The sequence below is a fragment of the Corvus kubaryi genome, unplaced genomic scaffold, assembly GCF_017639235.1.
Source record: "Corvus kubaryi isolate FWS band 111438036 unplaced genomic scaffold, C.kubaryi_AGA036_p1.0 split1-131, whole genome shotgun sequence".
Taxonomy (NCBI): Eukaryota; Metazoa; Chordata; class Aves; order Passeriformes; family Corvidae; genus Corvus; species Corvus kubaryi.
Window position 1 is genome coordinate 17,236,129 of NW_024582073.1, and position 15,743 is coordinate 17,251,871.

General features: G+C 40.3%; 1 protein-coding gene across 3 annotated transcripts in view; it reads right to left on the reverse strand.

The window, feature by feature from the left end:
• LOC121676525 (complement C1q tumor necrosis factor-related protein 7) overlaps nucleotides 1-15,743 on the reverse strand; it is a 100,970-nt gene that overhangs the window by 60,902 nt on the left and 24,325 nt on the right. For 2 of the 3 annotated variants that reach the window (XM_042053159.1, XM_042053160.1), the window contains exons 2-3: nucleotides 6,612-6,810; nucleotides 5,502-5,747 (exon numbers count right to left, since the gene is read on the reverse strand). In XM_042053159.1, the coding sequence (XP_041909093.1) occupies nucleotides 5,502-5,739 (238 nt within the window). In that variant the 5' untranslated portion in view covers nucleotides 5,740-5,747; nucleotides 6,612-6,810. Of the gene's footprint in view, nucleotides 1-117; nucleotides 4,794-5,501; nucleotides 5,748-6,611; nucleotides 6,811-15,743 lie in introns of those variants that run through there. The other variant, XM_042053165.1, reaches the window with a different exon arrangement.

A 15,743-nucleotide genomic window follows, 5' to 3' on the forward strand; every position in this document is an offset into this window, starting at 1 on the left:
CCCGTTTCCACATAAAACTGAAGTTCCTGCTGGCCAAACTGCTTAGCACAGCATTAGTATAATTATTCGGAGTATGAATTACCTGCCAATGGGTAAATAAATCAACAAATAAACCAGTCAGTGAAAACTAATTTATTCAGTAAATATCTTAGTGAATGAATATGAACAGAACCTAGTGGGTGACCTGTAGAAGGTAAATAGAGTATTAAATGAACTGCAACAACTAATGTAACCTACTTGGTAGGAAATGAAGTAAGTTGCTTCCCATTTTGTATGTTTTTTCTTATTCTAAAAGTACATAAATGGTGTTAGGTAAAATTAAAAAGATTTGAAGAATGTAGATTGTTGTCAGTACTGATGTCCATTACTAATTATTTCCTCTATATTGCCTCAACATTGTAAAAGGACATAAGAGGACTTACTGCTCAAAAAAAATTTGTATAACAGCCTAAGCATCTGAACACAAATACCAGTAGTCAAGAAAGTGAAAGTATTTATTCAATGTAATACACTCATAAAAAATTGAAAAGGTAGATAAATGTTTAATTAATTATCTAGGTTAAAAATATTCAGCAATGGAACCTGTGACTAATTTCTTCCTTAATGTCACTCTACCAAGTATAAAGAAAGTCTGAAAGAGTAGAAGACTGTGGAGAGCTGTTTTGTTTCAAATAACTTTATTTTTACTTATTTATCTTTACATACATATATCCCAAGTAAATATATATATACTTTTATTTAAAAATCTCAGGAACACTGATGTCCTTAATATTGTTTGAAGGTGTACGGACGGTTCGAGGCTTGCATGAGTTCTTGCAGCCTCGATCAGGAAGCCCAAGAGTTGGTGCTGCATAAAGACATGTTTCCTCCCGGGAGTTTCTTCTGATGACACTTATTTCTCTCTGTGGACTGTAGGCAAAGTCTAGATGACTAATTTGATCTGGATGCCTAATTTTATATGGCATTATGGCATGTCTAGAATGACCAATATATTGTGGAGAAATCATTGATTAATTTCAAATTTGATCATTTGAAGACATTTCGCTCTTTGTTATCCTACAGTGTTTTGAAACAAACCAGACCTCCCCATGTACTGGTGTGAATTGTGGAAAGACATCAGCCCAAGATATTTTCCATATAAATTCAAATTTAGACAGATAAATACCCCAAATGCAATATCATGTCATCAAAGTTGATCTATTTTCAAGTAATATACTAGCAAGAGCAATGATTTACTTTAAGATAATCTCTTGAGACCCTTAATGAGGGCAGGGACACATGGTATTTGTATACATATGTTGTCCATATGTGTAGTAGAAGTATCCTTCTTGACAAAACCTATAGAAATAATTCAACAGAATTACTTACTTTTAACTCTTCATGCCAAAATATTAAACTGCTCAAAAAAGTATAGAATCCAAATGGGAAAACTTTGGGAAGCTAAAGTTACTTCTCTATCATTGTACAAACATAAATCTAAAATTGCTAAAAAAAGGAAAGCAATAACTCTTGGTTTACTTATTCCCATGGTGTCATTTTCAACATAGGTGTGGTTAAAATGTCTTTTCTATATTGGGTTCATTTTTACAGATTATTACATGGGAGCAGTTTGCTTATAGTTAGGATTGCAACCAGGAATATTTCACTATAAAGCTGTAAATTTTCTCTGTTTCATTGAGGAAAATTAGCTTTGTCTGAAAATTTCCAGATGTATTATAACTACCAAATACATTTCTCTAGAGTCTGAAGAAAATCAGTCATACTCTTTCCTTAAGGTTGGGCTTATCAGATTTTCTAACTCTAATAAAACTGATTTGTTACTCCTAACATAAACTTTAAACTGATTCAAAGGTCATAAAATAATTTCCATATTTTCTAACATAATAATCTAATTAAAAACTTCTATTAGTTGCTTTTCCTGCATGATACATATTCAGGGTCCAGTCCTGCATCTGTTGAATTATGCTTCATGGAAGTCATGGGCTCGGTATGATCCTCTGCTGTGTCCTGTGGAATTCAGTGCAGGCAGCACTGAGCAATGCTGATGGTCTTTGTGCCTCAGATAGGCACTGATGTCTGTGAAGAATTGGCATCAATCATAATTGCAAATGATGATTGGCCTGCATTTTGCACTCATATTGTCCTTAATTTGCAGATGTATAAATGATTGTACATCAGGGTGATAAACTGAATCTCTAAGTGTTCTCTTCCATATTTTTCACAGAAAGCAGCCCTTGTATGACACTAACAAATTAGATGTCTAGTTAGAAAAATAATCTACTTTTGTCTTCTCTCAGACATCTCTCACTGTCAAATAAAAAATGGTTCTAGAAGCATTGCCAGTTTGATTTGTGGTCAGTGCTTTGCACCTGTTCCCTGCATAAAGCAGCAGTCATGTACTCAAAGCCATGCATGCTAATGTGGGAGGAAATGAGAGCACAGATACAGAGTGCACAGACTAATGTTCCATACATAACCATCATGCTGGTTCTGCAATCTCAGCAGTATTTTTGTGTCATTTTGTCTGGTTGTAACTTTCTTAATTCAGTCAAATACACAGAAAAAAACCTAGAAATTTCCCTTTGCCTTGGTCATAACTAAAGTGGGTTCAAGAATTGTGCAACACAGACCACTAACATTTAATATCTGAATAACTGTTAGAAATAGCAGGTCTGTGTAAATCTGGAATTAATAGAAGATTGTAAATTCTTGGAAAGTAAGAGGACCCAATGAAATATTGCCAGTCTTGGCTGGTGTTGAATGCTGGAGAACTCATGATGTTCCTAGATATTTTTGCAATGATTGGTTGCTGCCACTGGTAAAATGGTTTCCTGATTTCCAGTGGGGATTGATACAGTTTCTCACCAATGGATCTTTCTATACTACTATCTGTTAGAGGGAAGTGCCAGGTACTATCAGATATTTTATCTCCAGATGGGTGCAGACAGTGATTAAATCACCTCTTAACCTCATTGACAAGAAAAGTAAATTGACTTTGTTACATCTATTGTGTAAACCCCATTAATAGAAGTATAAACATTTTTTTGCAACTTTCAAGTAAGTTTTTGAAACACTGACAGAAATAGTAGCTTCCTAGGTAACTACTATTCATGTCTACTTTTGATTCCATTTATCATACATCCAAAGGGCCGTAGCAACAGCCTACTTTAATTACTCCTATTTAGATCCATGAGGTCCCATGTACCTTTTCCAAGTTCATTGATTTCCTGAATGCAGTTTTTCATCCTGTGTGTGACCTACATTTATTTCATTGCACTTGGCCGTATTGAAATATAACTTCTGCTTTAATGATGTGACTCACTTTGTTTCATATAATTTACTCTTATTAGTGATTACTGTCCTGTCATTTTTTTGCATCCACAATTTTCTTCAGCAAAAGTTTATACTTTTTTTCCACATTTCTCATAAAGATAGTAGATGGCTTTGAAAGAATAGCAAAGACACTTGGAATTACACTGAAAATACCCACATTGAATGCTGACTATCACCAAGTTTTCAGATATTCCAGTTTTTAATTTCTTTATATGTTTGATAGCTTTGTTCTAGTCTTTTATGGCTGCCCTCAGCTAGTACAAATCTTCATGTACTTATTGGGAGGTTGGTTAGGTATGAATGCTATTTCTTGGTGTAAATATCAAATGGGACTGTCCTTGTGACCTGAGCAGTGGCATCCTGAAGCAGTCATTTCTATTTTATTCCTCTCCTTCAAAAAATTCAATATTTTATCTGGTTTTAGCCTGTCTTAAAATGACCAAAGATGATATTGCAGTTTATTGTTCAATTTTTCTTTAATGTAATATACAAAATATCCCTTCTAAATTGCAACTTAATACATTTTATATAAAATCCAATGTACAGTATCTTAAATTTGTTTAAATAGTATTAGAAACATAATTCTAGGGAAGAGTCAGTCCTGGAGTGATGCAGTCTTTTGCTAATTACAGTTCATTTTGATATCCCTGCTGTTCGTTAAAAAATCCATCCTAGATTCTAGAAACATCCTTACGAGCTCAGATTTGGTTCCAATCAAAACGAGAATGAACTCCCAGATATTTTTTTTCATTCAACTTTGTGTTCCCCACACAGATAAATAAATTCCTGTGCTGGGGCCTCCAGTTTGAATGTCATTTGACATCTGCTTCAGAGCTCATCTTCATCTGATAAAGCATCAAGGTAATCTGTATCAACGTATAAGAGAAAGCCAGAAAACAAACTGTCTGCCCATGTTGGATCAGAAAAGAGACCATTCTGATCAGTGTAGAAGATCTCAAGCCATACTTCGTCTTCTGGCTGAAGGTAGATCACTGTGGATCCAGATGCTACATCATGGTTGCCTGTGTTCGCATCAAAAGTCTTGATCCGGTACTTCCCATTGTGAACCAGCCCAATCGCAAGATGCTTGTTTGCTAAGGTGATATCATAAGAAAAATAATAAATCCCTGGGATGGCACAAATGAACTTTCCTGTGGACGGATTGTAATGCTCCCCCTCATTGAAGAGGACTTTATTGAATACAATTGGTAATCTTTCCTCTGGGTAGCTTGTGGTGATGCCAACAGAAAAGGCAGATTTCAGCACTATCTTTCCACACTTACAGACCCCTGGTGCACCTGGCTCTCCTCGGTCTCCTTTATCTCCCTTAGGTCCAGGTGGTCCAGCTGGACCTACTTCACCTTTGGCACCAGTCAATCCTCCAGGTCCTTTTTTACCAGACTGACCTTGGTCTCCTTTCTCTCCAGCTGGTCCTAATGGCCCAGTCTTTCCTCTTAAACCTTCAAAAACATTTTAAGTTAGTTAATTGTTGCATATATCACCTCAGTAAATGATTGTGTGGGCTACTGTGTGTGCCTGAACAAACAAGAAAAACATGGTCAGAATTTCACAATACTCTAGAAAAACTTTCAAAATTTTCTAGTAAGTTTGCAATAGGAATGACAGGTTGAAACAAATTACCAGGCTCCACAGCATGCAGGTCCTTTGTTTCTATGTTCCTACTTTTCTTCATGTGTCTTAATTACACGTTAAAGAATTTTATATGTAATCAGTCTATTGCTGCCTGAACTACAGGCACTGCTGATGGGAAGGACAGCAGCGTGGCTACCTATGCAGTGATACTTGTGCACTAGAGCATTTTTAGTGAATACCTAAGTACCTGCTATTCTTTCATGCCTGGCTAATGGCACAGGTGAGACTATTTATTTGACACCACAGATGCTTCCTTCTTCCCAGATTTTTCTTAGCATCTGTGTGAAGGAAGGTTGTGCATTTACATTTCTTTATACTGATATCAGTATGTGCATATTAGACATATCTAAAATATATCTGCATACTTTCTTTCTCTCACTATGTTTACACATGCATCGCAGTTAAACCCACACAGGCACATACACACTTTCATCATATATGTGTATATATAACAGTGATGATGAAGGGTCTTGCTTTTTTGTACTACTGTGTTAGGTTACACAAATATTCAATACCTGCACTCCCTTTTTCACCTTTTTCTCCCTTCCTGCCATCTCTACCATCTCTTCCTGGAAGACCAATGCGTCCATGTGGCCCCGGGGATCCACTGGCTCCAGGGGGTCCCGCAGGGCCTGGCAAACCCGGGATGCTACAGATATATCTGGTGTAGTAATTTTCTCCTTTGGTCTGGCTTTGAAGAGGTTGTTCACTTGTATAGATGGCAAAACTTGTAATGTACAGCAACACAAACATTCTCAGATCTGGAAAAAGAAATATGAATAAGACACTCTAGTCACATGCAAATGGCTCTAAATATGCAAATAAGTGACACTGTGATGCACTATGCATAGGTAGAAGTGCAGAGCTGAACCTGGAATTTCTGCATTACCAAAATCCATGTAGGAGGGAAAGAGGAAAGTGTCAGGTTGAAGCTTTTTCTGGGCACTGTACATGTTGCTGTATGTCTTTCAAGTAAGGATCTGTAGACTGACATAGTCTAACTGGTGAATATCAGCCTTTTTGTTGACACGTGAAAAAATAATCTGGATTTTTTCAATGCAAAAACCTTTGATTGCATAGTTTATTTTGTCTTTGGGCCCTACATAAGCTTTACAGATAAAAGCCCTCTTGCTGGAGGGAGTTAGTCTGTGCTAGAGGAATGTGCCTGTAGTGAGGATAAAGCTTACACCTTCATTTCATTTTGAAATTTGCCCTTATGGTGGCAAATGAATCTCCAGTTTAAATAACTTCAGCAGAAACTTGTCGAAGCTGCAGAAAGGCTGCCAGTTAGAGAACTACAGCTTCAGTGCCCCTTGGAAACAGCACAAATAAACACTTCACCCTAATCGGTCAGGTGGAACCAGGCAGCTGCCCTGCCCTGCAGGGGATGGTGGAGTGTGAATGGGCTGCTAACAGGTTGGGTTTTTTAAGTTTGGCGTGGGCTGTCATATATAATGAACTGTGTTGCAATATCTTGCAAGAAAATTGTTTAAACCTTTAAAGATAGTATTTGGGTGTTTTCATAAACTGTATTGGTGGAAATTGGATTTCTCTTTCCCGCTGCATACTGGGATACTTAAGAAAAGTAACTGTACAAACAGTGACACGCTGAGTAATTGCAGTACCTGATATACAAAGGTGTCTTAAATTAGTGTTGCATTAGCAGAGAGTCAGTCATGGGTCAGGTGAGAACCTACAAGTCAACCTGTTTTTTCTAGTTCCTTTGCTGTCTTCTCAGAAAACTTGTGTGGGCTTTTTTGTTGGAGCTGTCCATTCCTTCAAAGCTAATTTACAGCATTCAAGGAAATCAGAATCCCCTGGTTTCTGTGGGGAGAAAAAGAAGAAATAGAATGGGCGATTGAGAAAATATCTGTGAAATGCAGTCAATATTTTTTTTACAGTGAATAATAGATTCATAGAACCATTAAGGTTGGAAAAAACCTTTAAGGTAAGGTTATCAAGTCCAGCCATCCACCTAACAGCATCACAATGTTCATCACTAAACCATGTCACATCCACACGTTTCTTGAACACTTCCAGGCATAGTGAGTCTGCTGCTTTCCTGGGTAGCCTCTTCCAATGCTTGTCAACCCTTTCTGTGGAGAAAGATTTCCTGCTACCCAATCTAAACCTCCAGTAACACAACTTGACATCATTTCATCTCATCCTGTCACTTGTTCCCTTGGAGAAGAGACTGACCCCCATCTGGCTACCACCTCCCTTCAGGTGGTTGTAAAGAGTGATAAGGTCTCCCCTGAGCCTCCAGGCTAAACACCCCCAGCTCCCTCAGCTGCTCTTCACAGGACTTGTGCTCCTGACCCTTCATCAGCTCCCCTGCCCTTCTCTGGACATGGTTCAGCACCTCAATGTCTTTCTTGAAGTAGGGCCCAGAGTTGAACACGGGATTTGAGGTGTGGCCTCACCAGTTCCCAGTACAGAGGAACAATCACTGTCCTGGTCCCGCTGGCCGCACTATTGCTGATACAGGCCAGATGCCACTGGCCTTCTTGGTCACCTGAGCACATTCTGACTCATATTCAGCCACTGTCACAGGCAACCCCACTGGGTCCTTTTCCACTGGGCAGCTTTCCAGCCACTCTGTCCCCAGCCAGTGGCGCTGCCTGGGATTGCAGGACCTGGCACTTGACCTTGTTAAACCTCACAGAACTGGCCACAGCCCACTGATCCAGCCTGTCCAGCTCCCTCTTCAGAGCCTTTTAATCTAGAAATTGTTGTTTTCATTCCCCTCTCTGTGATACTGATTGGCATTAACTGATATATTTAAAGCCCCAAGCTGTTAAATTTATTTTCAGTTCATGATATTTCAAATGGTATATGGGTGGTATGGTCAGATCTATTAATCAGGGAAAAGATCAGCATATGTGTATACACATGCATGTACACATACACAGTCTTTATGAAGAATCCTTCATTTTACAGAGTAGAAAATTAGAAACTGCTATGGTATCAGTGGTAATGCAGAAAAAACCATGAAAATATTGTATTTGGAGAGAAATAAACAATACTCCAAAATTCTCTTTGGTGATATATATTCTGCTTTTCATTTTAGACATCTTGCATCAAATTGGCAGAAACCAAACTATTAATTTTGCTGTCATTTGATAAAGCTGTACAGTCAGGCACAGAAGTCTCCACAAATGGATTAGCATATGAATGCTGAACAGCAGAGCAGCAAACAGTAACTCCAAGGCAGTTGTTAGCTACAAGCACAAACTTCACAGTGACGTTTGCTCTGATGTACTACTGAGCGTACTCAAATAAAGCTCACAGATTTTCACAGGACTTAAATCAGGCACAACAAAGCTCTCTCTGCAGAGAAGAAAAACTTTAAACATTTAGCCAGGAGGGAACAGCTTGGAGGGACTTCATGCTTAAGGCTGCGTATGCATTTTACACAAAGCTGATGGATAAGAAGGAGACATGACCTAAGGATCAAGGACTGGAAAAAAATCCTGCCCTTTGCCAGATGAAAGTCTGAATCAGTAGGCTAGATGTTCCCACACTGGGTTGCATGTAAGCCAAGCAAAAACAATCTCAACAATTGCTAGTTTTGCCTATGTCAAGGATCTTTTACAGATTGGAGTTAAAACCTGCACACAGCTGCTCCTGTCAATGGCTGGACAGTAACTTATTGATGCGTGAAGCCGTCTCCAGCTCCTAGACATCCCCTGCTGTTTTTCTCATGTGCATACAGGAAATTAATTAGTCTGGGACGTGTATTTCTGAAAAGACCATGGGAAAAATGCCATTTGGGAAGGTAAGGGGAATGGGGTTGTTGAGATAGGGTTGTGCCTTAGATGGCTGGGACGTTGTGTTTGGAGAACCAGTTTGGGAAGGATAAGGCATAGAGGACAACATATGGAGCTTTCATCTATGTATTGGGGGTCTGAGGGAGTGATGGGGCTGTGTAGCTGAATGGTGGGAATGCAGTAAGGCAAACAGAGCTGGGCTAGGGAGAAAATGGTGATAATGTTCAGGTGATATTTACAGGCCTGAATTTAGTCTTGGGGGGAACACAAAAAGCTTCTTCCAATGATGGTAGCCAAAAAATGATATTTGGGAAACCATGCATTAAGCCAGAGAATCCGGACTTCTCTTGCCCTTTGAATTCAGACTCTTGCATTTCTTTGTGCATAGTAGTAGTCATTTTAAAAGGAGTGAGGGTGCTGTCTGTTATTGCAGTCTCTTGGAAAGTGTGAATCTCCTCAGACCAAGGAAGGAAGTACAGTGTTGAACCCATGCCCCCTGTTTGTGAGTGCTCTAAAAGCACCACTGAAATGTTAAAGATGAAAAAGAACATATGACTGTGGCTTTTGAAATTTCAGGTTTATTTAGGAGGTCAAAATCAGAGATTTCAGTCCACAGGGGTTATGAAGTTAGAGGGTATAATAGACGTCCCGGATCACTTTCTCAGGAGTCACTTACGTTGCAGTTAAATATTTGTTCACAGAGAGTTAACTGGGAGGCAGAACATGAATCATAAGTAACACTTTGTTCTTGGCTTCTGGTTGTCCTTTTCAAAGATAAAAACTTTTGTCCATAAACCGGGGTAGGAAACAAAGTCAATTTTATATGCCAAGTAATTTTTCTCCAGGGAAAAACAACATTTGAGGAGTTCAATGTATTTTTCCAAAAACTGAAAGCCAGAATAAGCACATGGTATTCTTCTTCAGAACAATAACAGACATCTTCATCATAGCCATCACCAAAAATAATAATGAAAATGGTATAAACACAGGGTTAGAATAATGTTATTCCAAGTTTAGCAAATGGCATTTCAATAGGTTTCAAATCCACTAGGTAGAGCAAGAGTGCACATCAAGGCATTCACTGGAAGATGATGGACATGCTGATCAGTTCTAGTCATAGAATCATAGCTCAGTCTGTGTTGGAAGAGACCTTTAAGATCATCTAGTTCCAGCCTCCCTGCTGTGGGCAGAGACGCTTTCCACTAGACCAGGTTGCTCAGAATGGTTTCTGATACAGATTTTCCAAGTGAGCGGCAGATTCCTTTGTTCCATCACTATTCTTAAAGTCATCTCATTCATTTGATATTGGAAAAACATTCAAAAAGCTTTTCTGGACCTCGTTGCAGTCTGTGATGGTGGCAGATCTAAAGAGTCCAAAGCAGCGTGGCTGGCAACTCAAGGGAGGTGCTTATGCCCCTCTACTCCACTCTCATGAGATCCCACCTGGAATGCTGTATCTAGATTTGGGGTCCTGAGCTCAGGAAAGACATGGACATGGTGGAGCAGGTTCAGAGGAGGCCACAAAGATGATCAAAGGTCTGGAGCACCTCTCCTATGAAGACGTGCTGAGAGAGTCAGTACTTAAAAGTGGTAATTATGAGAAAGATGGCAACAGTCTATTTAGTAGGGCCCGTTGCGATGGGACAAGGGGTAATGGCTTTAAACTAAAATAGGGTATATTTTAAGTAGATAGAAGGAAGAAATTTTTTATTATGATGATGGCAAAACACTGGAACAGATTATCCAGAGAGGTGGTCAATGCCCCATCCCTGAAGACATTCAATGCCAGGTTGAACACAGCTCTAAGCAAAGTGATCTAGTTGAAGATGTGTCTGATGGTTGCAGGGGGGTTGGTTAGATGACTTTTAAAGGTCTCTTCCAACACAAACTGTTCTGTGATTCTATGATCTCCCTTGAGAACATACTCTGTGAGTTAGATCCCCATTGAAGCCAGGTGCTCAGCAGAGGATCTTTATCATCAAGCCATTAGGAAATCTCATTTCATTACTGGTATACTCAGGCTATGTTATTAACATTTTTTTAAACTTACAAAGTAAGGGATTGTAACAAATTCCCAGCTTTGAGACTTTCCGGTATATGATCTAATATTTCTCACTTGTTCAACTATGTTGGGCTAATTCTAAAATTTACTAATTGGCATTGTTTTGAAACAAGCGTAGAAGATTTCCCATGAATCTGTTAAAAATAAAAGCTAGGTCAAGCGCCAGTAGCTATTAGTCACAAGCTACCCTGACTGTGTTCTTACTTTCGTCTTGCCCTGCTAGCTTTGAATTCACTTCCAATACACACACAGAGCTGTTTAATCAGTAGAAGATGTGTTTTAACTTCCTTGTGCATAAAGATGTAGATGAGAAGTTGTGATACTTATGGGCCCTTTCTGTCTGCAGCCCTGGAAATGGATTAGTGGTAAAGAACAAGATAGTCTATAAGTCCTTTGGCTTTCCAAAAGCAAAGGCCTGTACTACCTCACATTGCTACCATGAATCCTCACCGTGAGACTCACAGACCTGCCCCAACTCTCCCATCCAGGAACTGTGGGAGGAGACACAAGTTGAATAAGGAGGTAATAAGTCAGGATGAGAAGCAGAGAGAGAGACACCCTCAACAATTCATTTGAAATCTCCCGGGCTATGCCAGTCTTTTCCCTCACAAGACATGATCCAGAAAAGTCAGCTGTGTCCACATGCCCGAAGAGTTCAAACCTGCCATTCAATCTGCCACCACCACTCACCTTTCTACAAAGCCTCAGAAACAGGTGCATATGGTTTGGCGTGCCACACTCAGCAGTTCCTTTGCTCTGTATGATTTTTATGCCATTTAAAATATAAGTTTAATGATGGATTTTTTTCCCATGGATTTCACAATGATCATCCACCTTCAGCTGGACACAGCTTTATGCATCTCTCAGCTTGTTTTGTGTTAGGGGGGCTATGCTGAACTTCCAAAGTGCCACCTGTAAGACCATGCCTTACTCTAATGAATCAAGACCACAGCTGGCCATCACCACACTGCTTGGGTTAGCTACACAATCCAGCAATCTTCACATGGCTTTACACTGTTCTTTTTCCCTTGTGTAAGAAGGGGAAAGTGACCTGACAATTTTTGAGCAGTCTGAACTCCTGATTTTCAGTACCAGAATGGCTGATGGTGCCCAAAGGAATCAATCAGCCAGTGGGAAGGACCATTAGCTAAATATTTCTGAGAAAACAATCCTTAAAGGCCTCATTAGCAGTGCTGACATTTAACATTTTCACTCACTTAAGTTTGTAGTCAGTCATATCTGAACAATCTTCTTCATAACTACGTTGAATGCAGTCAGCTTCTTCAACCATGTCTCAAACCTTCATGAAAAGTCAAGTGCTTGTAATCAAGGCCAGAAGTTTAATATGTTCGATTTTCAAAATACCAAAAGAGTGGGAGCAATTTTATTTCTCAGTGTCTGACTTGAAACAGTCTCTCCAGGTATTCCCATTATTTGGAAGGTTGCTTTTCTGAAAAATGCCCGAGAACTTGGTCAAGGTGTGTATTGGTGAGATAGCTTGACTCAGTTGGGGGGAATTTTAACAAGAATGCTGGCAGGCAAAGCAGTTTCACTGCCAGTTCTACCAGAACACACAAATAAATATAACATGACAGAATTTGTTTTGACAGAAAGCCAGGAAGTGAGGCCAATTGCTTACAGTTGGCAAGTAACAGGGAGACAATAACATGTTTGCTTGCGGTGTAGAGAAAAATGGCCAGGATTTAACACTGGAAGACTCAGAATATGAGTATCCCTACACCTCAGGTATTTGAAATTTTTTCTCTATTTTTAAAAAATAAAATAAAGGGACAGGAGCCATAAATTAGAAGCTGTCTTCAGTGATGACCTACAATTTGAAGGGTTAGTTATGAATCTGGACTGGAATACAGCATATGGAAGCATGTAGGCATCTAAAGATGTGGATAGATGCCTAGAGCAATGAGCCCATCTCCTGTGGAATGCCTTTCAGTTCAAGCAGGCTGCCTTCTCTTGGTTCCTCTCCAGCCCTTACCAGGAAAATTTCCATCTCCTGTCTTACATCATTCTGCCTTGCCAACCTTGTGATGATAGAGGAGAAATAGAGAACAGGCTGGGAAAACCATTTTGGATGGCCTGGAAAGAGGAAAAACAGGGTGTAAAAATAAAATATCAAACTGCAGGGCATATGGGGACAAATAAGAACAAAAGTTACAGATTCTTGCCACAAGTCATGGGGACAGCCTTGTGCCTTGTGCTTGCTTGAGTTCCCACCTGGGCTTTGTGAGCAGAAGTCCATAGAGTGCTGCCCTCATGAGAGCAATCACTTTGCACAGGAGGGACTGATGGAGGACAGCCAGCAAAACAAGAACTACTTTGGGAACTTCACTGGATATATAGCTGAATATGTTGCAGTCCCTGGGCATGGCTTAATTCTCATGCCCTCAAGGTAAATGTTGTTTATTAGATCAGGGACACCTCTGAAGATGGATTCTCCTTCACCCAGTTGTTCCTTTGGTACACAAAAGAAGAGTGTTCACCATGTAAGAAGAAAAACATGAAGAGAAAAACTTCCAGACCCTCAAAACGACACTCCTCCCCCAGCACATTGTTTTCTTCTGTAAGTTCATCAAATGATATCACCCTGGCACTGTGCCTTTCTGGGAAATGTGTGGAAAAGTAGGCATCCAGCCAGGGACTACATTCTACACGGAACTAGGCAAAGACCAAAGGAGAAGTTTAAAGGCTTAGATTGGACTAAGCTGGTTGATTTTTCCTGAAGCAAGCTGGGGAAGGTGCCCATAAACTTCTGTGACAGAGGAGCAGTGGAGGCTGTGACGTGGGTCAGGGAGCAGCCCTGTTCCTCTGAGTGGCAGTCTCTTGTCCCTGTTCTGCTGCACATGGAAGAGTATAATCTGTCCATGGCTTGACATGAGTAAGTTTTTTCAAAACCAGTTATAGTTAAGATAGCAATGCTTTTAGGTGTACAGAGGGTACACTCGTAACACACCATCTGTTAGCTCTTCCAGGAGGAAAACTGGAAGTGTTGCCTACCTGGACAACACAGCTGCTCAGGACAGCAATGTGAGACCCAGGCTGTGCACAGCTGACAGGGCTCAATGCCTGCGCAGCCTGTGGCCATGTCAATGCTGGCCACTTTCTTGCAGGACTACATCCATGGGGCACAGCAGTATTCCCTGCCCAGAGTTAGCTGCAAGGTCTCCATCTTCAGACCCTTGGTGTAATGTTGGCATGTTCAAGAGCAGCAGAGATAGAGCTTCAACAAGAAACGGAAGTCAAACATACGAGAGAGGTTGTGACTGTGAATCTGAATCTCACAGAGGTATGAGTGGCTGTGTCTCAGCACAAATGACAAATGCATTTAAAAGCTGATGTTTTACTGTAAATTAGCGGGGCTTGAAATTCTGAAAGCCTAAGGCATTTTCAAATGGCATGAGAGGTTTGAAACCTCATGCGCATTTCAAAATGCCACCAACATTAGCCTGTGTCCTCAGCCTCTGGGACTGCCAGGCTCTCACATCAACCCTGGTGGTCTCCAGTTTAGTGCTCCAACTTGTCAGTAAAAACCTGGCCTCAAAATCAGCATACTTTCCTGATTCTGGCTGTTCTGAGAAAAGTCCTGTTCTCGTGAAGGGAGTCTACCTCAAAGCTATTACTTCAACAGTATTACTTCCATATTTATATTGGAATAGAAAAAGGAGAATTTGGCCTATTTTAGTCACATGTGTGATTGTTATGGTTAATGTCAGATTCGGGAGATTGGAGCCAGGAAGATATAAAAATAGAATAAAATTTATGTAATGTCTGCTTTTGGGTAATAACAGGTTTTTAAAGTATGCTTCTTCCTGATTAAATCAGACCTTTTATTTTCAGTGAGGTTGACCTCTTTGTGAGACAGAAGGGCATGCACATTAGAAAGAAAGCTCTAAACAGTTAGGAGCTATAAAATAAAATTCCATTTAAATTTTGTATGGTTTGATATTTTCTTACTGAAACAAATATTGCTATTTCCATAGAAAAGCAGAAGGGACAATGCATCCTTCCTCCCAGCAGACTTCCCAGGAGTGCTATCTCCACCCAAGCCTACCCTTGGTACCTCTGGCACCCAACTGGTACCCAGCAAGCACTCACTCAGGACCTGCATTTCTACTTGATTAAGCTGATGTTCTACAACTTCATATCTTGTGGAGGTTTTTGTGTTGGGCAAGGGCTGGCTGTTCCCTAGGACCGGGAGTGATGGAACTTACAGGGAACAGGGTAGCAATGCAGGATCTCACCAACAATAGCCCATCCCCAGAGGCAACCCCGGCATCCGAGGCCAGACCAGAATATCAGCTTGTGGATGGGGGTCAGCAGGGCTGAAATGGGGTCCCGGACCATGGGCAGGGTAATGGGACACCCCAAGAGAAGCTGGCAGCGATTTCAGGGATGTCAGTGCCTGCAGGCCTCTGGGAGGTTGCAGGTTGTACTTATTCAAAGAGCAAGAAAACATGGTGATCCCAGTCTGGCAGCATAAGTTCACTCTACACATATGGAATTAAGAGTTTTCAGCACAAGGTATTCCAAGGTTTGTATAGTTCCATATGGATCTTTATGCCTCTCCCCACTGAGGCATTCACTGAGCCATGTAGACAACCTGTGTCCTTCAGAATTTTGTCTTGCTTTCATCTGTCTCCTGATGAGAATCATTTCTATGTTAAACTGTTTGTATTTGCAGAGTCTCAGTCCAACTTGTTTAGAGCTTGTTTAATGCATGAATTGCCATGTACTGTGAAGTGTCAAGCTTGCTTATTTGAAAACAAATATTTTAAAACACGTAAAAAAAAATTTACGACACATAAAAATCTAAAATCTGTTTTAAGATCTCTTTCATGTTGAAATAACACTGACAAACTTTTTTCCTCTGTGTTTCTGATTTGGACAATTCAGGGGAGAGGAGGGGAGGG